The 23,477-nt window shown below is 45.3% G+C and overlaps 1 protein-coding gene across 1 annotated transcript in view; it reads left to right on the forward strand.

The window, feature by feature from the left end:
• Positions 1-17,575, forward strand: part of setd5 (SET domain containing 5) — a 34,676-nt gene extending 17,101 nt beyond the window's left edge. The window contains 20 exon segments of the mRNA XM_080788761.1: positions 290-477; positions 1,946-1,984; positions 2,148-2,474; positions 2,993-3,141; positions 3,300-3,417; positions 3,519-3,628; positions 3,775-4,039; positions 4,274-4,357; positions 4,481-4,648; positions 4,758-5,141; positions 5,293-5,556; positions 6,015-6,132; positions 6,238-6,470; positions 6,634-6,690; positions 6,809-7,300; positions 7,736-7,828; positions 12,643-12,899; positions 14,124-14,254; positions 14,434-14,522; positions 14,830-17,575. Coding sequence (XP_080644887.1) covers positions 290-477; positions 1,946-1,984; positions 2,148-2,474; positions 2,993-3,141; positions 3,300-3,417; positions 3,519-3,628; positions 3,775-4,039; positions 4,274-4,357; positions 4,481-4,648; positions 4,758-5,141; positions 5,293-5,556; positions 6,015-6,132; positions 6,238-6,470; positions 6,634-6,690; positions 6,809-7,300; positions 7,736-7,828; positions 12,643-12,899; positions 14,124-14,254; positions 14,434-14,522; positions 14,830-15,414 — 4,151 coding nt within the window. The 3' untranslated portion in view covers positions 15,415-17,575.
• The last annotated feature ends 5,902 nt before the right edge of the window (positions 17,576-23,477 follow it).

A 23,477-nucleotide genomic window follows, 5' to 3' on the forward strand; every position in this document is an offset into this window, starting at 1 on the left:
TTGGCAACATTTAAAATACATACATACATCACAAAAGCACCCAACAGACGCATCCGAAGCACCCAACAGACTATACAAACGGTGAAAAAACAAAGGAATAAATATATACATTTAAAAATCAAGACAAATGCGATGTTTGAGATGCACAAAACGGGGAGAGGGTGGGAGAGAGAGAGAGAAACACGATAACCCGGCCAATGGCAGGTACCGACACCTGAACAGCAATGCCGGGCAAGCTGCTTATACATACAAACTGTTACCGTTGTTCTCTTTCAATCTGTGTCTATAGTCGGGGAGAGCAGTGCGACAGAGAGCGGCGATGAGGAGGTGTCCCCCTCCACGGTGTCGTACACGGCTACGCAGCACACGCCTACCAGCATCACGCTCACGGTCAAACGTGTGAAGAGGAACAAGTCCAAGAAGCGGAAGAAGAGCACGGAGAAGACCCGTGGAACGCCCAAGAGCAAGAAGGTCAAGGTGTGTGCATGACTACAGGCAAATACATGCTATAGTTTATGACCTCTACTGCGTTAACGCCTATACTTTGGCATGGTCCGACACCAAATGAAATACATGTAATGTATGTATGGTGCACAGCAGTGTAGCTGCAGCTTTCTTTTGTATGTTTTGACTTGCAATTTTCAGACCTGCCAAACTGCTGTAAATGAATAAATACGGGATGCTTCACAATGCAAGAGAATCGCGCGAGAAAAAATCTAGAGTGTTAATTCAACTCTGAAAGTGTAAAGAGTTTCAGAGTAAATTTCTACACTATTAGTTATAGTAATTTGAATACATCTTATAGAGCGTGTTTCCTGGTACTCGAACAGCAATGTGGAACCCTTTTCAATGAGGCCCAGGACCCACAGGTGATCTTTCAAGACACAGACATGCCACTCCAAATACCTGTATTTGTGTCTGAAACAATAGTATGTCTAATGCTGTCAACTAGATTAAAGAGGAAACTTGGCAGAATTAATCAACCTTAGGATGCAGACAAAAACAAGACAGATTATTTAGAGGGCTTTCTGACAGTCATTGTAAATATGTGGCGCTCGTTTTTGATTTGTTCTTTACAATGTAGCATTAACAGTAAAGATATGATGAGTACGACACTTTGATAGCCAGTTACCTGTGTTCTTCCCAGGTTACTTTGTGTCACAGATGCAGGACACGTAATATTCAACATGTTTATATTAAATCAAAAGAAATGGAGCCTACAAAAAAAAGTTACAATTAAATGCATTAAGGCAAGTCTCGGTTTTGAGGATGGTTTTAAAAGAATAGAGGAAAGGTGCTGCTTTGCATTGCGTTACACAGAGAGGGGCTGGCAACTGAGAACACCTTGTCAACCCAGGTTCAGCGCTCGGTCCTGAGGATTTCGAGGAGTTTGGCGTCACCGGAGCTGAGGGAGTGGGAGGGGACATGATGTGGAGGAGGTTGGAGAGGTAGGGGGGAGCTAGATTGGATGGATCGGGTACTGCTTAGTAGTGGGCAGTGACGTTTTTCTTTTTACATACTGTAGTAGTTTATGGATGACTAGTGGTAGTACCCTAAAGAAGACTGTTGCAGTAATCAAGCCAGGATGTAATAAAATCATTAATGAGTGTTTCTGCAGCAGTAAATTATAGTTTGGGTCAGGGGCAGGGCAGGCAATGTTTCGTAAGTGAAATAATTTATATTTTGATGATCTGGTTGGGGCTAGAAGGAGAGGGGGGTGTTGAGCATGATACAAGGTTAAGGATTTAAATTAACACTTTGGATTATGCTGTGTTGACATGCCATAGACCTTGGTCTTATGAACATTGACAATGCTCTGTCACCCACAAAGGGAAGTGCTTCAAGTGGCATGAACTTCCTCAAATGTAACAGAGGGTATGCAGAGTGTTGACATAATAACATTGTCATGTATATACATGACTTAATTCCATGTTCTCTTCTTCAGGCCTTCAGAGAGGGTTCTAGAAAGTCCATGAGGATGAAAGTAAGAGACTTGGATTTTCCACTTCTGCCTTTCAGTCATCATTAAAGCCACAATATTTCCACCACGTTGCCGAAGCTGCTTGTCCTATAAACTAACTCTGGGTCTCGACTAAAAGTCCACGTTGACCTCTTACAAACCTATGTGCAACCCTCTCTCCCCACAGACGTCTACAACGGAGGCCAACGTGCTGGACGAAAACTCTGCTGAGGGCTGGGAGACCAAGATCCGCCAGTGGACGGACCAGTATGAGGAGGCGCTGGCCAACCAGTACAGTGCTGACGTTCAGACTCTGCTGAAGCGCCACCGCTCCGCCAGCGCCACGCCCACTATCGCCAAGACGGAGGAGGAAGGCGACTCCATGACGTCCACGCTGGCCTCTTCTTCCTCATCGTCGTGTTCCACCGCTGGGCAGGCCTCTGCAGACACCACGGACACCATCAACCACACAGAGCTGGCCTGTAACAACACAGTGCTAGGCTCCCAGATGCAGGTCAGTCTGACCGACAAAGAGAACCGGGTTGTATGAGGGCAAATACTGTAGCACTGCATTATTATAGCTGTAATGATAATGCCTTTTGTTATGCATTGTGATGTGTGTAATGGCCTCTATGATTTTATTATGACTCTGTGAGCTTGGGGGATGTGGCGAACTGGAGATGGGATGTACAATGGTCTGGATATTAACCCTTGTGTTATGGTCCGGAAGATGAGGGCAAGGTGCAGCAGCTGACTAAATAAGATGTTTGAATCATTTGCCAAGTTTCACAATTACCTTATTGTGATTGGGTTTTTATAAACGGCCCTTCTAGAACATAGGGTACATGTTTCTCCATTACTCGCCCAGTTACTGCTTGTATCAGCAAAGATGTCTCTCTGTCCTATTTTGAGTAGCTTGTAATATTGTTGACATGATTGGAGGGAAGGTGCAGTTCATGCATCAATGTGACATGGCGGCTCCTTCCTGAGCCTGCTCTTGTTGAAGGTAAATAACGGCTCTGTTCGTTCCAGCTCCAGCTGGGACGGGTGACGCGTGTTCAGAAACACCGGAAAATCCTGCGAGCAGCCAAGAACCTAGAGCCCGACACCCTGGTCATCGAATACCGTGGCAAGGTCATGCTCAAACAACAGTTTGAGGTCAACGGGCACTTCTTCAAAAAGTAAGGAGATGCAATAATCTGTGTGTCTGTTCTAGATGGTTAACATTTCCATTTCTCAAAGCTTTGTTTGTCTTGGATTTTTAACACCTGGCTTGTCTTACTTTAATATTTTGTCCTGTTTGTCCAATTTTCACATGGTTTTGATTGTGTTTTTCAAGGCCCTACCCTTTCGTGCTGTTTTACTCCAAATTCAACGAGATGGAGATGTGCGTGGATGCACGAACCTTTGGGAACGATGCTCGCTTTATCAGGAGGTCCTGCACACCCAATGCTGAGGTCAGTTAATTAGTTTCTAAACTGTACAAATCAGGCAGTAAGCCTATAAATGTATTGGAGGGTAATTTAAATAGATTTCAATGATCTGCACTTTTCCCTAGGTGCGACATATGATCTCAGAGGGTATGATCCACTTGTGTGTCTATGCTGTCAGTCAAATCACAAAGGATGCCGAAGTCTCCATTGGATTTGACTACGAGTTCAACAGCTGGTTAGTAATGCATCCCATACCCCCCTCTGTTAACACTGGGTTTCACTTCTACGTCAGGATTTCACAATGTTTTAAATTGATGTTTGTTTTGACATTTTGTCACAATGTCAATTCTGTATTTCTCCTCTCTCATAACAAACTGGCAGCAACTATAAGGTGGACTGTGCTTGTCACAAGGGCAACCAAAACTGCCCAGTGCAGAAACACAACCTGAGCCCCAGGGAGAGCCTGCTCTGCTCCCCTTCCCTGTCCAGCCCGCCCTCGCTGGCGGGAGCAGAGACTCGGCGGAGGAAGGCCCGCAGGAGAGAGCTGGAAGGTGGCCAGGCCGCGGGGGGCACCTCGGACGAAAGCAGCCAGCCCCTGGACCAGCACGGTGATGCTAGGGAGATGCAGGGAGCCAGTGACACAGAGGTGGGCGGCTAGATTAGTAGTAGTGTCACTTTGTGAGTTAATGTGAGTGGGAGTCTGCAGATGCAGTGAGTCACCTCCTAGTGGCATGTTTTGTTCTGTTATGGTTCATGTTTGTTTGTGTGGTCTAACCACATAGTACGTGTTGCCAGGGCGTGTGACTTTTTGAATATTTGTAATTTCCTGCCGGGCTGAGCTTTTCCTCACATGCTTTGTGTGTGTGTGTGTTCTGTGCAGGAGGGACTTCTGGACAGGCTGAAGCATGAGGAGGGAGAGGAAGGGGAGGTGGACGAAAATGGGGTCCTCCTTTCCAGCAGAAGAGTATGTCACTTATATAAATCTAACATAATCAATTAATTTTATCACTGGCCCTTAGTGGTAGTTTTAACACAAGCTTTGTAGCCCAATCCCCGCTTCTCTATATTTCTTTCTCTATTTCTGCAGGCTTTGGACAGTCTGGAGAAGAGGAGGAGGAGGCTGGGTGGAGCAGAAGAGCCCAAGGAGGAGGGTGTAGAGCCAGAGGAAGGAGCAGGGAACCCCACCGGGGGAAACTGTGCTGGGCCCCATAACACTGCGGTGGGAATCTGTACCCGTCGCACCACCTACGTCACAGTCAGTGGAACTCCTTTCTGATGTCAAAATATTTTTTTTTCTCTTCTTTTTTTTGTGCTATCAAATGATTCTATGTCTGACACTAACGCAGCAACCCCCTCTCCCGCAGGAACCCTCATCAATAGAAGGTGAAAGAGCGGCATCATCTTCGACCTCCAACCTCCCTGCCCCTGCAGGTCCCCCTAAGCCTCCCCCGGCCCGCTCTACCAAACCACGTCCCAAGAGCCGCATGTCGCGCTACCGCTCCAGCTCATCACAGCGTGCGCGTCGCCAGCGGCAGGCCCTGGCCCAGCAGGCCGCTGCGGCGGCGGCGGCCGCTGCTGCAGCCGCCGAGCAAGGATCCGTCCTGGACGAGGAAAGGCTCCAGGGACCAACCGGCGCTGAGCTCGGACTAGGGGAGAGCAGCCTGGGGCTCAGTCAGCTCCCTGAAACGGAGAGCCAGGGTCCCACATGCCTGAATAAATCGAATATGCGCTACCCCAAGACCAAGAAGGTTAGAACACGGGGAGCAAAAGGGTTGAAATACAGGGTTTGGTTAATCGGGGGTCATAAACCATAACCACACTTGGCAATCGACGCCATGCATGGTTTAGTGTTTTGGTGAAGTACAAGTAAAGTAATCTCAGTTTCTCCTCCTCCCCCAGTACCTGGTGACGGAGTGGCTCAATGACAAGATCCCTGGCGGGGATAAGTTCCAGCAGGAGGTGCCCATAGAGCGCCCGCTGCGCATCACCACGGACCCCACGGTGCTGGCCACCACTCTCAACATGCTGCCCGGCCTGTCCAACTCCTCTCCCCTCATATGTACCGCGCCAAAACACTACATACGCTTCGGCTCGCCGTTCAACCCCGAGAGGCGCCGGCCTCGGCCACTCCAGATGGACGGCACCTACGGCTGCTACAAGAAGGTCAGAAAACAAGGGGATAGAATCAAATACAGAATATTGTTTATGCCCATGTGCAGTTCATTCTCTAGTTCGTTAAAATCAACGTGTGCATGTTAGATGTTGCTTTTCTTTTCGAGGTAGATTTTCCATAGCATTTATTAATAATAAAAAACTAATTTAAGCTCAAAATTATTACAAGTAATGAGAATATACTAGTACTATTAACCCATTTAGACATGTTGTAACCTAACCTATACGTCTTTATACCTTTTCAATCCGGGACAGCATTTGTTATAGCTATATGTACACGTTTATTTAGTTTTTTGAATTAGTTTACGATGTAGAATGCGTTTTTACAATCGGCCTCAGGACAAGCTTTCAAAACGTGAATAGTGAATGGATAAGTAACAAGACCAGCTGCCGTACGGCCGGTTAAATGCTCAACGTTCCTGTTATGTGTGTTGCTGTCCGAATCACAGAGGTGGATCAAGCAGGCGGAGGACGAGAGCTGCTCGGCTAGTCTGGAGGATGGCACCGAGTCCACCTCCTCGCACCAAAGTACCAGCAGCAGATCCACGCCCAATCCCCTGTCGAACGGTACCTACTTACCTCCGTCCAGCTTAAACGGTGTGTTTTGAGCACCCATAACCAGTAGGTTTAATGTGTCATCTATCCCTGCCCCTCCCATTCTCTCTGTTCCAGAAGTCAACGCGCCCTTCAAGAAGCGGCATTCGAAATGTGCCGCGGAAATGGCCCCGGTGCCCTCGGAGCACCTGCTTCGCCCCTTGTCGCCCATCACGCCCCCACTCCCAGAGGACGCTCTGCACCCACTGCTGAACACCTCGTGTCACAGCTCCCTGCTGCCCAACGGCCTGGTCTACTCGCCCCTGCCCTCACTGCCCACCAGCCGATGCAACACGCCACTGCAGTTCGAGGTACACACATGTACACAATTGAGTTGAAGCCATTGGCACTCCCAATATATCTTTTAGACTTTTACTAACATTCAGATGCACATGCCCTTTACTTGGAACACAATTACTTTCCGCATTGGGAATACTTTGGTCACTAACCATGTTTTTCTGCCCTTCTATCCAGAATATATCATCACCCGAGGCCTCTCCTGTCCACCGACCAGAGTCCATCTCTCCTGAGGTAGCTATTCACCCTCACCAACACATAATAAAGCATTGAGATGTACCTTGCTTGACGCTAGTGATGCATTGTTGTTTGATGCCAACAATTAATTTGGTTTGTTGTTGACTTCCTCCAGCCCTGTCTGCGAACAGACTTTGACGTCCCCCGGCCCCAATTTCCTGACCTCTCCCTCCCCTGCTGCTCGGAGAGCCCTGTACCTATGACCTCGGACGACTTCTCCCTCTCCGGAGGGCCGCCAGGCCACGAATCCCTGGGTTCGGCCTCCTTAGGGGCTGGCTCTCTCACCCCAGCTTCGTGCCCACCCCCAGACTCTGGCCCACACACCCAGAGCAGGGAGCAGGCCTTCAGGACAGAGTTCAACCTCATATACACCTGCTCGCCCCTCAACGCCAATTTGGGAAACCCTGCAGCCACAGACAGACGTCTCTCCCAGTCGGAGGGCAGCTTCTCCCCGGCAGACTCCTTCTACAGTACCATGAGCGGCCAGGGACTACTAGGAGAGGCAGGTCCTGGCTCCATGTCGCCCTATGGCGAGCCGCATTACGGAGGAGGCTACCCAGACAGCGGCACACCACCACACACCAGTAACCCACCACAGAAGAAGAAGGCAAGTTGTATGGCTGTTATTACTATTGTCTCGACGAAGCAGCACTATGAAGGTGTTCGTTTTAAGGTGCAGTCGGGTACCTCATCACAACCTTGAGTGACTCTTTTAACTGTGATACCTGCAAATTGTGTAAAATCAAGATACGCAATATGTTCTTTTCCTTTCTTGCTCTGTTTCTGCTCATTTACTTGTTTTACTGTTAAATTATATCAATTGGCCTCAATTGACCAACAATCAACGAAACCAACGACGACGCTAGGAATGTAAATCCGCAAAACATTTAAAGTGAATGAAATTATTTAGACTCTGTCGCTTTTACCCTTCCTCCCCATCCCTCCTCCTCTCCTTCGCTCCCCCTTCCCTCGTCCTCAGTGCACCTTGAAGTTCTTTTTTTTTTTTTTGCCAAGTCTCTCTTCCACTTTTCTTCCAAGGCAGAGGGCCAACCAGTCTACCATTAGTCTGCTGACAGGGAAACCAGATTACCAGGCTATAGCTGTAAGAAGTGAATACAAGCCAGTACAAAATATGGTGAATATTCTCCCTATACAACTACATCTATAGAAGTGTGCATGTAAATATGTTTTTTGTTTTGTTTTTTGCATCCGCATACGACACCCAACTCCATGCTCCCACAATGCCACCCTCTTACGTACTGCACAGTTTTGAAGAGGGATCTTTGTTATCAATTCAATTTAAGTTATTTAGTGCGGCTGTCTTGGAGCGTGTTTGGATCCATCCATTGCTTCAATGCAGGAGGCCGATGATTTGTTGATGCCTGCCTGAGCTTAGACTAACCTCTGGCTCCTTTATTTAGGCCCTATTTCATCCATGGCTCTTTCCTATGTGTGATCCTGAGTCCATCTATCAGTCATCAAACATGATCCACCCAGCTGAAAGTCTACCAAATGTAGAAATATATGCTACCTTGAAATCTTCACTGAAATGTGTAAAAGTGTACACAAATATCTAATTGCCTTCACAGGCACGCAGTAACTCTATCAATGGCCATTCTCCTGAGATTGCAGCTGCCTTCTTCAATATCTTCTCAACTCTTTCAAACATCTATCCATCCATCTCAGTATCTGCCCCCCCCCCACCCCACCCCTCTCTCCTTGTTGTCCATCTGTCCCACACTGTTCCCTCCAGTGTCTTGCTTGTGCCATGATGACATTAAGCCAGAATGAGCTCTTTCATTCTCATTTTTTGTCTAGTGTAGGCGTATACATACATTGTGTGTGTGTACTGGGGGGTCTGGATGTTGACTAGATTTTGTTGTGCGTGTGTGTGTGTGTGTGAGTGTGTGTGTGTGTGTTGTGTGTACTGTTTTTCATTTGAAAGTGGTTGCATCGTGGTGTGGTTCATTTCAGAGTTGCCTGTTTGCTCAGATGATGTGTGTTACTAACGATGGACAAAAGCAAGAGTTACACAGCTGCGGTGTATTCATTTTGGATGACTGCCCGAGGTGGGGGTTTTGCAATTGATGCTGCCATCTCGCACAGGTCAAGTGATTATCCCAACAATGTCACCTGTGATCTGGGATGACGGCGCTTACACCACCAGTATATCCTAAATCCTAGGTTCATCCCTTAATCTGTCTCAAAAGAATCTCAACGTTAAGAGTGGCAGAGAACTTTGGCGGTCATCCAGAATTCATGGGATCTCTGTTACATGTGTAACTCTCGTTCTGTTTTCATTCTTCCTGACCGCCAGAGGCTGTACATCTAGCATTGGATGACACTTATGCCAGAAAAAGGTCATGAGGAAAGCTCACCGTGCTAAGGGACATAAGCCGTTGATAAAATGGCTGTTGTAACCACAGCATAACTGGGTTAAAATGCATGATGAAGCACAGGTAGCAGGGGCATAAATGTGAACTCTCCTCAAGGCAACCCATGATGTAGACACAATCCTGATAGAGTGGCACTTCTTGGGCACAGGAAGACACTGTGATTTGTATGACTAAGAATGTGCACTACGGTAATTTTACTGACGTTTAAGAGACTTAACTAGTCTAAAATTAAGAAAACACCTCTGGCCACATGGACCCACACGGATTGTACCTTCTGAGTGGTGAAGAATACACTCTTGATTGAATTGTGTGTGGACCATTGACTGGTCACAAGATGCTAGAATTGGGTTCAAGCATTCAGCTATAACCAGGATTTTCAGGTGCCATACTGTTTGTGCCCTGAGACAGGGGTGCCACAGCACTCACTCAGGTTGGATTCTCCGAATCTCCATTTCATCCGGGCACACGCACACCATTCGGCACACCCACAAGATGCACAGCCCTGAGCCTCAAAAAGTTAGGGAATGTCCAATTCACCTATAGCTAAGACCTGGCCTCTCCCACTTAGACACTCCCACTTCGACACTTTCCAGCCGGGCTCATTCATTCCAATGTAAATATCAAGGATTTTACACATTTAAATACTGCAACCAGACCTTCAAAATCTCTTCCGAATCCGTCAACAAGGCCTGCCATATGCGCTGGTAAAATGTGTGCGTGGTATTTCTCTTTTAAAACACTGTTCTATCACATAGGAAAACTATTGGTGGAGAGGTTTGTCTAACCCATGTTATGCTAAGCTGTGATTGGATCATAGCAGTATGGGGAGGTGCTTAGCTATAGGTCAATTGAGTAGCTCCTGCATTATCTGCAGACACTTGATGGTTGATTTGTGTTGTCTGTCCGGATGAGAACATGCCAATTTCTCAGGGCGGGTGTAAAGTGCCTGAGTTCTAAGAACACTGATAGTTTCAGCATCTGAAAGGGAGCAGGCCTAGCAGAACTACCATGGATTCAGCAGTCAGTATGCTTGACACCCAAAGGAAAAGGCTGTGTTTCTTAACCTTGTCTTGCTGGAAGCGATGTAGAAGCTGTACAATGGCATCCACATGCTTTAGGTAAAGGGAGGCTCTGATTGGCCCACGGTAACACGCAACTAGGAAAAGTTGTGCCACTGACCACCTACTCCTGAGTTTGGGAATCAGGAAACATGTACACTGAGGATCTACCATCTTGATGGCACCATTCCCAAGAAGGGCAGTGACGACCTGTCGACCTCGCTAACTAGGCTAGGGATTTGTCTGGACCTTTGACTACAGACATTTTGACATTTTGATGAGTTGAGAGCTGGCACCAGAATTGTAATGCATAACACACAACCAGCGAGGGTACATGGTCTGCTTCTAGCAGAGAAGCGTCCGATGGCCGACCCCAGGGGTTCAGGTCTTGGCTACTGGGTGCTGGGCACAGTAGTTGACTAGTTGGTGAAACCCTTAGCTGTGACACCAACTATGCTGTGTGTAACGTAATGCATTGGTTCTCAAAGTGGGGTCCAGCAGGGACCCTCAGGCGTCCTTGAGCGAGTCCCAGCTAAATGATAATTAGAAACAAATGGACCCTTATGGGTCTGTAACTCAGATGGTGTACAAATGGAACCAATTGGACCCCAACGGGTCCATTTGTACACTCTCAGCGTTATATTAACATTTGACTTTCGACTTGACTTGACTTTGGGTCCTAGAGATAGAAATGCCATTAAATGGTGGCCCGTAACCTAATGCATGTCAAACTGGGGGTCCTTGAAATTAAAATGGTTGAGACTGCTAGAGCAGTAAAACCCTTCTCTTATGGGAGTCATTGGCATAACCTTTTCAAATGTGGGTCTATGGGCTAATGCATGTCAATTGTGGGGTCCTTGACATGAAAAGGTTTGAGAACCACTGACATAATGTGCTGGATTGACCACACTGTAGTTACAATAGCAGTAGCAGATGTGCAGCAGCTCCTGGTTATTTTAGTCGGTCCAGCAGCAAGGCTTATTTAAGCTATACTAAATGGAAATAAAACATTGAAAAGCAGCAGTCTTCAAGCTGAAACACTATAGACTCTGCATAACTTATAGAGGCACATAAGAACACTAACCACTAATGGTCTTCTAACACATAGTTAAATAACTTACCACAAAACATGTACAGGTACAATGCCAGGAGATAGTGTTTATGCCCAACCATTTATGGCCAGCCTCTCCGAGAGCCGAGGGCAAGCACAACGCAGTTCTACAGAATAGCACTTACTGTAGTGTACCCACACATGGTGAAAACACTGGTTAGCGGTGAAATCAAGCTTATTGAAAGTTGTGAGCCAGCTTGAGCTGGAACCACACTGCAGAATGGATGATAACTCCAGTCCCTGCATACAAAACCACTACCAATTAATTTGTAGCGTGCAGAAAATATGAAATTGGAATAACTTGTCACAGCCTCTAGTCTAGTGGATGAAAGTATGAAACTAGCGATGGGATCATAATCGTTATTGTTTATCGTGATAAAAAACGCTCACAATTGTATCACAGATACTGTATATCCTCCGTCATACACTAGAATGAATTGGCTTCTGTTGAGCTGCAAATTCATTACCACTAAACCCTCTGTACTAGATGAAACTGACCTGTAAAGAGCACATTTGGTACGCTCTTATTCACTCTACAAATCGGTAACTTGCACAAATCTGCATTCTCAACTCGTTGTGAGCTTGTAGATCGGCTATTTTTGGCGAACGTTCCCCCCCAGAATAGGGATGCTGGGCGTTCAAGTGGTTAACAAAATTAGCATTTTAAGTTTTAAGCATATTTTGATTATAGCGATAATAGTTAATCACTATTATTTTTGCCACAATAATCGTGTAATTTTCATATCATTGACCTGCGATCTTTAGTCCACAATCGGAAGAAGATGGAAGGAACATACTATTGGACATTGTAGTTTTTTTTACTGGAGGCTTGCTCTTTGTCATCCCATGTCACAGGTGAGTTACTGTGTTGCTATAATTATTAATTACTTACCTGCACATGTGTGAGATGGACGTAGCCACTGCAAGAAGGTGGTCAGGAAGAATGAAATGGATCAGGGTTTGTGCTCTTGTGGCATGTGCCACAAGAGAGAACTTCGGTAAGTAAGCTTGTGGAATGCAAACCGAGTTTACATCCAATATCATTCTCATACCAAAATGTCATTCCCATGTTGTTTGAGGTTTGGTTACTTTCAGTCAAATGAGGTATCATTGACATTTAATACAAGTGCTTTTTCCCAGGTGAGTTTATGTTGACTTGTTGCATGTGGTTTGAGTATCCTTCCATGCAGTTTCGGGTGAACACAAATGTGATGCAATGCAACCCGTGTTCCAGTGTGTGTGTGTGTGTTTGTGTGTGTTTGTGGGTGCTGTTTATGTCATGATGACATGAAAGTGTATGTAGTATTGTCAGGGCTGAACTCAAAGCTATGCATCAGCACTCAAACTCAACATGTCTGATGTGAGTGGTTGTCCTCTTTCACAGGTGTCGTTGCTGGAGTACCGCAAGAGGAAGCAAGGGAGCAGCCGTGATCCAGAGCCCGGGGCCAGCAGCTCCTCCCTGGGGAACACCCCAACCCGGCCAGGCTCCCACTACAGCCAGGATTCCCTTCACCCCCTCCACCAGCTGCAGCCCCCAGCCTCGCCGCACAATTCCTTCAACTCCCCGGTCCACTCCTCCATCCCCCAGATAGAGGAGGTCAGCCCCCCAGACCACAGGGCTCAGGAGAGCAACAGCCACTGGTGAGTGACGGTCAGAAGTTATACATAATTGCTACTGTCGGCAGGGGCATTCAGAACGTGTATACATTGGGGATTATTAGTGGAATGAATACAAAAGCGTCCAACTGGAAGAGGGCGGCTGAGGGCGGACCAACGTGGCCGCTATCCACATTCTGTTGCCCCCAGAAGCTAATTCAAAGGAAACAAACGGCAGAGGGTGCTGCTTTTGTATAACCCAGACCCTTTTACAGCTCATTACATATTATTTGATGATCTCTACAAAAGGGTCTTGGTATTGAAAGTTAGTATGGAAACTAGATAAGATTTATGTCTAACCTGGTTAGTTACAAATGATGCCGGGCCTTTCTATGGTTGCTGTGTTGGTTATGGTTGTATGCTATGTGCTGAGCCTGACGAATTAGACCGTTCCTCACCCAGGAGTCAGCTCAGCTCCTAATCCAGACAACAGTCTTGTCAAAACTTGACTATTGTAACTCCCTCCTTACTGGCCTACCGGCATGTGCACTTAAGCCTCTCCAACTGATCCAAAATGCCTCAGCTCGCTTGATCTTCAACCAGCCAACATTCTCACATGTCTCCCCCCTTCTCCGCTCCCTCCACTGGCTCCTGGTCGCTGCCCGCACAGAATACAAAACTCTGATGCTGGCATTCAAAGCAACCAAAGGTATGGCTCCCTCATATCTTGCAAGTATGATCGAACCCTACAAACCCTCCCGCTCACTCAGATCAGCGAACGCAGGGAAGCTGGAAGTACCCTGACTACCCTCACTAAAAACGCCGGGACAACGCTCCACACGTCCCAAACTCTTCTCCCTTCTGGCTCCAAAACTATGGAATGAACTTCCCATTACAATCAGAACTGCAGCCTCACTCCCAATCTTCTGCAGTAGTCTGAGAAAACTCACCTTTTCAGACTCCGTAGCACTTACCCTACCCCCTTAGATAGCACTTTTTGTAGACAGCACTAGAATTGCATTGTATGTAGTCATAGCACTTCATAGTACATATGTATAGCATAGTATAGTATGTATAGTTTATATGTATAGTTTCATTATATAGATATATATACACTGTTACGTTCTTAGCTTACGCATGTTTCAAGATAACTACTTTTTATGTATGTGATCAGTATTGCCATGCTTTTTGTTCTTGCTTAATGTAAGTCGCTCTGGATTAAGAGTATCTGCTAAATGCCTAAATTGTAAATCGTTTGCTCTCCGTTAGGATGGTGCCCACCAGCGTGGAACGACTACGGGAAGGCCAGGGCGTCCTGGAACGAGTTCTGAGAGGCAGCATCAAGATGGAGCGCATTTTAAAAAGGGGGGATGGCTCGGTGCCGGGAGACAAGGAGCCTGGTATGACATTGACTCACACTCACCATTTTATATTATGAACGTTTAATCTTACGTGGCATTTTATAATTACTACTGCAGCTTAATTGCCCTTTCACAAATAACAGGTAGTAAAGAAGAAAATAACCTTGAAACAACTTCTTTGGTAAAAGTGTTGCAGTGATGATGTACGTGTTTAACAGACGGAGATCGATATGATGTCCAGCCAGGCACCATAACCTCTCCCATGAGGAGTCCACACAGATACAGTCCCTCTTTGTATGCCCACCAGGTAGGCTGCTTCATGCTAAACCTCACTTGAGACATCATTCACAACTAGTGCTTAGGTTTTGAAATTATGAACAACATTATAGGCTGCTATGGTGTGGTGTCATACTGTAGATCAGCGCACCAATGGCATTGCATGATCTTGAGTGTATCAATGTGATTATACCAGATTTATTATAAATTGTTATGATTGGAATTCAATGCAAAACAAATGGTAGATAATGCATCCACTTGTTTTTCCAGAGTGATATTATTGGGAGATAGTTACTCCTCAGATTTGGTAACTGCATGTTCTGTTTGGTTGTGTGCAGTCATCGGAGAGCCACGGTCAGACAGACAGCCCATCCTTCCTCCAGCAGAGCTCCTCCTCTCCATTCCGTGGTTCATATAGTCCCTCTGGCCCCCCCTCTTCCTCAAGCCAGAGCTTCTACCCTCGACTCTCCTCGTCCCACCCTGGCCAGTCCCAGGACCTCTCCTCATCTTCCTACTCCAGTCAGACTCCCACCTCCTCGTCCTCAGACTCCAGGCCACCAGGCGGTTCTCTACACCACCAGCAAAGCAGCAGCAGTATGGACGGAACTCCTGGCTACAGCAACAGCCACTTAAAAGCTAGCCTCTTGAACAGCAGTGGCTTAGCGGGCTCGCCCAGCCCAGGCCCTCGGACCCATGGCCAGACTAAAACAGACTTGGGTAATCAGACCTCTAGACTGAGCCAGCAGCAGGCACCTCGGAGCCTGAAAACGGGCAGTCCGGGACAGGCAGTGCTGCAGGCAGGCTCCAGGCTCCTGGCAGCCTCTGGAGCCCCACATTACCCGCAGCGCGGGCCGCCCCTCACTCAGTTCCAGCACCCGCCTCTCCAGGGATCAGGAGTACGGACACAGTCAGGAAGCTTTTAGGACCTTGTTTGAGTGCATGTGTGCATGCGTGCGTGAGTGAGTGTGAGCGAGTGTGTTTGCGTGAGGCAGTGCGTAGCTCCTCAAGCCCTAAACCTGTGGTGAGGGCTCAGTGAGGGGAAATGTGTACAGACCTAAGAGGAGCCAGGACTTCTTGTATGGATCTCTCCTTTTATTTTCTGTGTTTTCTTTCTTTATTTTCTGAGAAACTAAATTACTGCATTCTGCACAAAGCTAATCATTGACTTTCGACATCATTAAGGAATCAATGGAGTAAGCGATTTAAAGAAGAAAATAATGGACAAATTCTGAAAATAAGAAATCATAATGTAACTTGAAATTGCCCCTGGCGTTTCCTGACATGTTGGACTGTGCAAACAGGTTACGTAATGTTTGAAAGTAAAATCTTCGACATGAGTATCTGTACAAAGTTTTAAAAAGTGTACCTGTTGTCTTGGTACCTATGTTTCATAAATATTGAGATGTAAACATAACTCAAATCAATGTTTTTTTGTTTTTTTTGCCCTGTTCCCCCCTCCCGCCAAAGTTAACTTCTGGGATTTGGCAAGCAGCCCAGTCTGTCCTGCGGTATAGAATATAAGCGTTTCATTTTGGAAGGGGAAACAAAACGGACAGTGTGTATGTCCTTCATCCGTTATAAAGATGTATCCAAGAGTTTTGGAGGGACAAAAGCTTCCCGATCAGGATCATTCCATGTGATTACCAGCTTTCTCAAAACGTTTTACTCTCTCGAGCCTCCATCTTTTCTAATGAACATTGATTTGATTCCCCCTCTGTTCAGTTATTTTATCCCCACTTGACCGTTTGTTTGGTTTTCACTTTAGTACTACTTCACTGTAGACTTGCGATATTGTACTTGAGACGTACAGGTCTTATGATTCATGGTGCTGCAGTCTTGTTTTTCCAATAAATTTGAAATCCACTTATGTTCCGTGAGCGGCTACGGTCATGTTGTCATTTGGGATCCGTTTCCAAGGTTGGATACAAATTGTTACACAAACGTTATAGTTTTTGTTCTTTGATAGTATTGGAATGCCGGAACAAAAAGAGAAGCTAAGAATCTGACATAATTTCTTTACTCTGTTGGGTTTGTCTCCTGTCTTGAATCCTGTAGGATTTCTTTTGGAAACTTTATTGAGAGTATATATGTTTTTTTTTTTTTTTTCCTTTTTCCTTCTGATCAATCTTGCATTCCGTATACCACCTAACAATGGGGGAGGGAGATCTTTGGGGATCGTGTGGATGGTTTATACAACTAGAAAAAGCTGCTGTGTTTTATTTTCTTGTTTTTGTATTTTTTACGCAAGTGCTGCTTCATAAAGTTTCCCTTTCCACAGAATGCTGTAATGTAAGCCCTGTTTAGTTTTCACTACGGTCCTCACCAACTGAATTCTAATAAAGGAAAAGAGAAACAAGTCCAGTTATATGGAGTCATGTGCCACGACCACTGCAGTGGGACCTCATACCAATGCTGTCACCATCTCAACACGAGAGTTGGAACGCAGAACATTTTTGTAGCTCATTTGGACCACACGTTTTTACTGTTTTGACTGTCATGACCCAGAACGAGCACTGGGATACTGGGAAGTATTAACCAGAGACACTGGTCATTTCTTGCCCCCCCACCCCCACCCCACCCCACCATGCCTCCTTGACCAACAGACAGAAGGGTACTCACACATTAGATGAATGTTTTGAAAGAAGACTTAAGAAAAACAAATATATAGACTCAAAATTAACCAGCACCTTAAAACGTAAGAAATACAAGCTAAAATGACACAAATGCGACATGTATGAATATGTGTACTTGTATAGAAAGAAAAGTAATAGAAACTAAATTTACCGCATGATATTTGCTTTCTTTTCTTTTTGTTCTTTTTTGGGGGTTTTGAGTGACCACATGGATGGGTGTCTGGGAGTTAATCATTGTCTGTTCCCGTTTTAAGTTCTTGTTCCGGAGTTTCTTGAAAAACCAGGCGCTGCATTTTCTTTCTTTCTTTTGTTGGTTTGTTTAATTTTTTTTACACAAAGCATAGTAACTATTTCAACCACACCCCTCCCCCTCCAAAAGATTTAAGAAGCAGAAGAGATGTAATGCATTTTGATAATAAAATAATCATGATGGTAATGTATTTTGAAAACTGCCCTTGTGAAATTGTTTTTGTTTTTTTTAAATAAATCCTAGTGAATGACTAGACAGAGTTCAGGTTCACACATAAAGGCAGGTTCATTCAAATTTGATCAAATATACTGGTTACTCAGCCAGTTTGTGCATGTCATGGCTCTAACGTACTGGGTACCTCTTTAGCGTCTCTAGAAGAAACGTCACGCCAAACCATCCTCTCGGTTCTGCCTTGACAATGTCGTTTGGGGGCAGGGCCATGGGCACTTTGGGCACATGCCCAGGGGCCCTTGGGCACCAGGGACCCCTTAAAAAAAAGAAAATCCCAGCTAATCGGAATGAAATAAATGGTGTCTAAAAAGATTAGTGTTTTATTGTTTGTGAGAAGGGCAGCTGAAAAGTGCAATTGTGTGTAAAGCAGCAACAATGTGCTAGATTGGCTGTCACTCTGGCGACCGGAAATGGGCCAATATAATGGCATAAAACTGCCCCAAAACGGCTCCAAAACAGCACAATGTTGCGCACGCGTGAAGGGGGGCCATTTGAGCTTCAGTGCCCAGGGGCCCTCAGAGGTGTTAATCTGGCCATGTTTGGGGGGAGGTAGAGGAGATAAGAGAGAGAAATACAGTAAAACTATGGGATGACCTTTTATGCAGAGCCTGGTAGTCGATCTGAGGGGCACTTGTTTTACAGGCGACCGGATTAAGGTTGGTGAGGGTTCTGTTAAAACGACAGGATTAAAGGACAATCTTCATATAATAGGCCGGGGTCCTCAATCATGATAAAATAAAATAAAAATCCTACTCAGTCTGTGTCTCATAGGAGGTCTGTGGGCAGTTCAAAAACGTCCTCCAGTGACGACATCGTTAGGCAGATATGTTTTAAAACAAGATTTTTTTTTTTACAAATATTTTTAGATTTTTATTATTGTGAGAACGATGGCTTCCATTTTCGCATTGCAACTGTTCAGGACTAGAACACCTGCAGTTTCTATTAGCTTGGCTTCCCCATCGATGATGTCACTGGACTCTGGAGGATGGGTTTCTGAACTGCCCACAGCCCTCCTATGAGACACAGACTGAGTAGAGTGGTGGTCCTTTAAGGTTGGCGAGGGATGCGCTGCTCCGTGCTTGCGGACGGTTATGGTTAGGGTTTGACGTTTGACTAGGTAGGTATAGTAGCCGGCCCGGCACTGTAAAACAAGCGTCCCATCGAAACCGAGGCTCTACTTAAAACGTAAGGTAGTCCCTAAAACTATAACTAAACCTAACCCCAGTAAAACCATGAGTAAAACTATAAAACTAGTGGCTGGGGGGCTTGGGGGCGTTTCAAGGACCCGGAAGAACGACGGAATCCGCTGAAGATACCATGCAAGCGTGAGAGATACAAGTAAGTAACTGCTAGGTATTGACCCGTTTCCTAGGCCTCATTAGGCCTACAACTACAACTAGCCCCGCTCGGAACCCTACGTACAGTTTGTTTACACTACACTTTAGCCTACAACATAAAATGCAGGATTTTTGGTCTACCTTACCTGCACAGACACTCGCTCGCTCACGCTCGTACACACACACACACACACACACACACACACACATTTCCACATAGATATATATCACCTACGCCTACGGCATATCATTATCATTCATCCATTCATTCATTCAACATTTATAGATTTTCTTGGGAATACATCTGAAGTGACCTAAACTGGGACAAAATAACTACCCTACTGCACTTTTAGCCGTTATTCAACGCGACCACTAGATGGCGATGTGAGTCTTTACATACTATTTTGCATTAGCAATTTTTCCCCAACTACTTTATGTGTATACTACATGATCTCACTGATACATTCCAACACATTTATTTATATTCGCTATATGTTGCACAAGAGACTCTCTTGTGTCTCTCTACATACTGTAGGCCTATAGCCTACTGCAGCCTATATGGCAGTACCATTCTTGTGACTGACTGTAGGGCTTACACAGTGTATGTACGTATATTGTATTATTTTGAACTCTTATTCTCTTCATTTAATGTAACTGCAGTTCGGAGGAAGCTGTTTCATACCTGATGTAAACATGTGATGTTTGGCTGACCCAGCCAGCCAGGGGGGGCCTATGGTCATTCAACCAAGGAGCACAGCACTGATATATTTCAGGTCAGTGCCTTCCTTACTTTGGGTATGAGACAGGAGAGAGCAACAGAAAGAAAATGACAAAATGAAATGGGGCGGGGGTGAGTGAACTCTGAGGCAGGCACATCACTATGAATCTGTCTTTATTAAGCCCCCTCTAGCCCAGCAGTCTGGCTACAGTGCTTCACAACAAAAAGGCGGCAATCTCATCTGACGTCCCGTTTTTGCCCACCACCCCCGACCCCCCCAGCCATCTTTTAGCGCCACGGTTATAAATAGCCCCGCCTAGCATGATCTAAGCGACTCGTGGGGTGGAGAGATGTGTGGTGTGTCAGGAAATGTTTCCACAAGGTTGGGTTTCAACGTGAATGTGTTTTGCAGAACGGCCAGTTCCCTCTCCCCTCTCTACCAGGTTATGTTGTTGTTGTTGTTGTTGGGGGCCAAGCCCAAAGGGGAAAAAAGCCCCTATTGTTTTTCTACCATTTCTTTCTTCTTCCGCCACTGTTTGCAGTTCTGGCAAGGACCTCTGATCTTTAGATCTCCCAATTATATGATTGTATGAATTATATGATCCATTCTATCCACTCCTGGGATTTTCGTAGCCTGCTATTTGCATGGTTGGCTCTTGGCTGCGGGGTATACAGAGTTGACAGACAACCCCTTCAGCCAATCAGCGTAACAAATAAGGTGATGTCATCTCCAACCAGCTCGAGCCCTATTGCTTTTATGGCTTGGCTTATAGATGCTTGCAGCTATATTTGTTGTTGGTTGTATGGGTGTTGCATGATGTGCTCACCTCACTCTGAAATGGATGCTGTTCATCTGTGTTGAACTGTAGGCCTTTGTGACGCACATGCGTGCGTGCGTGCAGGTGTGTGAGTGCGTCCACGTACAGCACGCCACGCACTGACATTATATGAAGTCAGAGGCAACTTCACCACTCGGTCAGCTACCGACTGACATATTCATAAAGGACACATGTGTGCCATCTGACCACTTAACATGGCTTCTGTGTTAGATGGGTGGGCCTGGTATTCCTTTTTTGCATTTACCCATCCAAAGTACTAGACCGGTGCCCTACCCGAGTTCTGACCCACTGCATTGCATGAGAAAAGATCAATATTACTGTTAATGTCAGGAACATTTCCCTGCTGTGTCCGACTCCTAACTAACACAATGTATATTGCAGACTCTGCAGAGTGTTAAAAAGGTACTCATTATCATGTGAATATCCAACCAATTTATTTCCATTATTGTTGAACCGGCAATAAAGATAAAGTGGTGTGTGACCCTGGCTACCACGTTGGACTGTGGCAATTTTACCAAAACATCCCATTTTCAACATTGATAAACATCACTGCATTTCATTAGAGAAAATTATGTTACAACCACAGCAAAACAAAGAGAACATATAGAGGGATGAAGTACTATACCGTGGCTTCTTCGTCTTGGCACAATTTGATAGCGCTGAACTAACCATCTTTCATTGGCTGGTTTTGGGACCATGATGTAGCCGAGTATAGTATCTGTTGCAATTCTATCGAAGGAGACATCACCTGGCACCAAAATCAGCCAATAGCAAATGGCCAGTTCAAAACCCTGCATTTTATCATCAGGCCTACCTCCTTGTCAAGTTGTCAGGCTTCACATTGTTTGGGGTTAGCGCTGCACTTAAACACTAAGGTGAGGGACACCAGTACTACTGGTAACTATACGGTAAGCAGGTTCCAAATAGGTTCTAAACAAACTAGATGTGATGATGCATACAACTGAAATTAGCCAAATGAGAAATGTGGGACCAGTGCAAATGTTAGCTCAGGCCATAAAGTATTCCAGCCAAAGATATTTCCTGGGGCAGAGATAAAACCACAACAAATGTTATAACTTGGCAGCAGTTGGTTCACGTAACCAATTACATCACCCGTTGATCTCCCCTAGATGTGTGCAAAATAGTTAGCGCAAAGATTATCTTCCATGGCAATAAGGATAAGATATTTCGGTTTCAAGAGGCTTTTCGAGAAACCCAGCTGCAGTCCGTAATCTAACTACTTGTTGCTTCATCCTGAGATTGCTGATCTGCAAATTTGAGAAGATACAAAGATGCAATCTGTAAAAAGCAGATTCTTCTTTAAGAAAAAGAGAACAAAAACAGCTACTAGTATACATTTCTTTCTATGTTAAAATCTGCGTAATGCCGACATCAAACATGATACCCCTTGGTTTTCGAAAAGAAACCGGTCCTATTTGGTTTGAGAAGTAAATGTGGGAAGAAGGCTTCTGGTGCTGATGAATAGTACTGTCTGTCCTCTTAACCAATTTCTTCCTGCTATTTTGGGCATGTCATTTATAGGCAAGTTGTTCAAAACGTTCAAAAATAGCAAGTCTACAAGCTCACAATGCTTCACATTGTGAGCTGTCACATTGTGAGCTGTCACATTGTGAGCTGTCATATTGTGAGCTGTCACATTGTGAGCTTGTAGATCGGATATATTCACTATTCGTTTTACAACCAAGTACAGGGCTGAAGTTAAAGAGAACATGTCTGCTTTCCCCCCCACCCTGTTGGACTGAGCATCACTTCACTCATTGTCACTGAGCCTGAGATAGATGCAGCATGCAGGGCCTTTCCTGGTGGCGGGGCATACTAACAAAATAGAACAACATAGTTTTAAAAGGGTAATTATATTTAAATCTAATGAAATGCAAAAGTAATGAGTTGGTTTCCAGCCATCAGGGCCCACTAGAACACCTCAGAATTGTTCACTGCCCACCTATCTGACCACTTAACATGGCAGCCGACAATCAACCGATTGTGTCCTCCTTGGACCAATGGCAGTTCCTAGTGCCTATTTAAAGAAAACATACCATGACCACGATTTATTTTTTACATTAATGTCTTGACGTTGACGTTGGCCAATTATTGAAGGCCCACTCGCAGTTTGCAAGTGGGCCCCAAATAAGTGCAAGTTGCAGTATCCTCACGGCCCACAGGTTCAGAACCATAGATCTCCCCCATGTTGTGGCAGTAACGACTTGACGGAGCTGTCCAAACTAAGCACAGTAAAATATTTTGAAAATACCAGTTTCCAAAAACAAAACGGGTTTGCAATCACATGTTATGTCAGGCAAGAAAAGCTTGGAGTCCTTTTTTAAACCCTGTCTCCATAGAAACGTGAAATATACAGTGATCAGTACACACATCTCAGTTTTCCCTTTGTGGTTCACGTCAGACCTCATCATATTTATACAAAGAAATATAAAATATTAATTTATTCATTTGTATTATTTCAGAAGTAGCACCTTGTGTGCTTTTACGTATATGCACTTTGTAGTGACTCTTATTTAAAGCTGGCAATTGCTTGTTTGCTCGTGAATAAAAAATCACACCAGTGTGAACTGAGTGGTGCAACTCCCCCCCCCCCCCCCCCCCCTCTTCTGTCTCTGTGTCTCTCTCTCTCTCTCTCTCTCTCTCTCTCTCTCTCTCTCTCTCTCATTAGCAGGCAACATTGCAGCACTATCTCTCTCTCTGTTTCTGGCACAACAGAACAGCGCCCCTACTGGTACTAATAGTCATACTCGTGCTCATAGGTTAACGTCACATAGTTAGGCGGACACGGACATTGCTGTTCCTTGGAGTGGTTGCACCACTCAAATATGTAACCAACTACTGTATATTTTCATAGAATATGCCTCTTTTTTGCAAACTTTAATCATCCTCGTCAATAACTTCAGCATCATTGTAAAAACAACATTCACATGTTACAGGATAACACTGTATGCCGTGAA

The sequence above is a fragment of the Protomyctophum bolini genome (assembly GCF_963924005.1).
Source record: "Protomyctophum bolini genome assembly, chromosome: 2".
NCBI classification, from domain to species: domain Eukaryota; kingdom Metazoa; phylum Chordata; class Actinopteri; order Myctophiformes; family Myctophidae; genus Protomyctophum; species Protomyctophum bolini.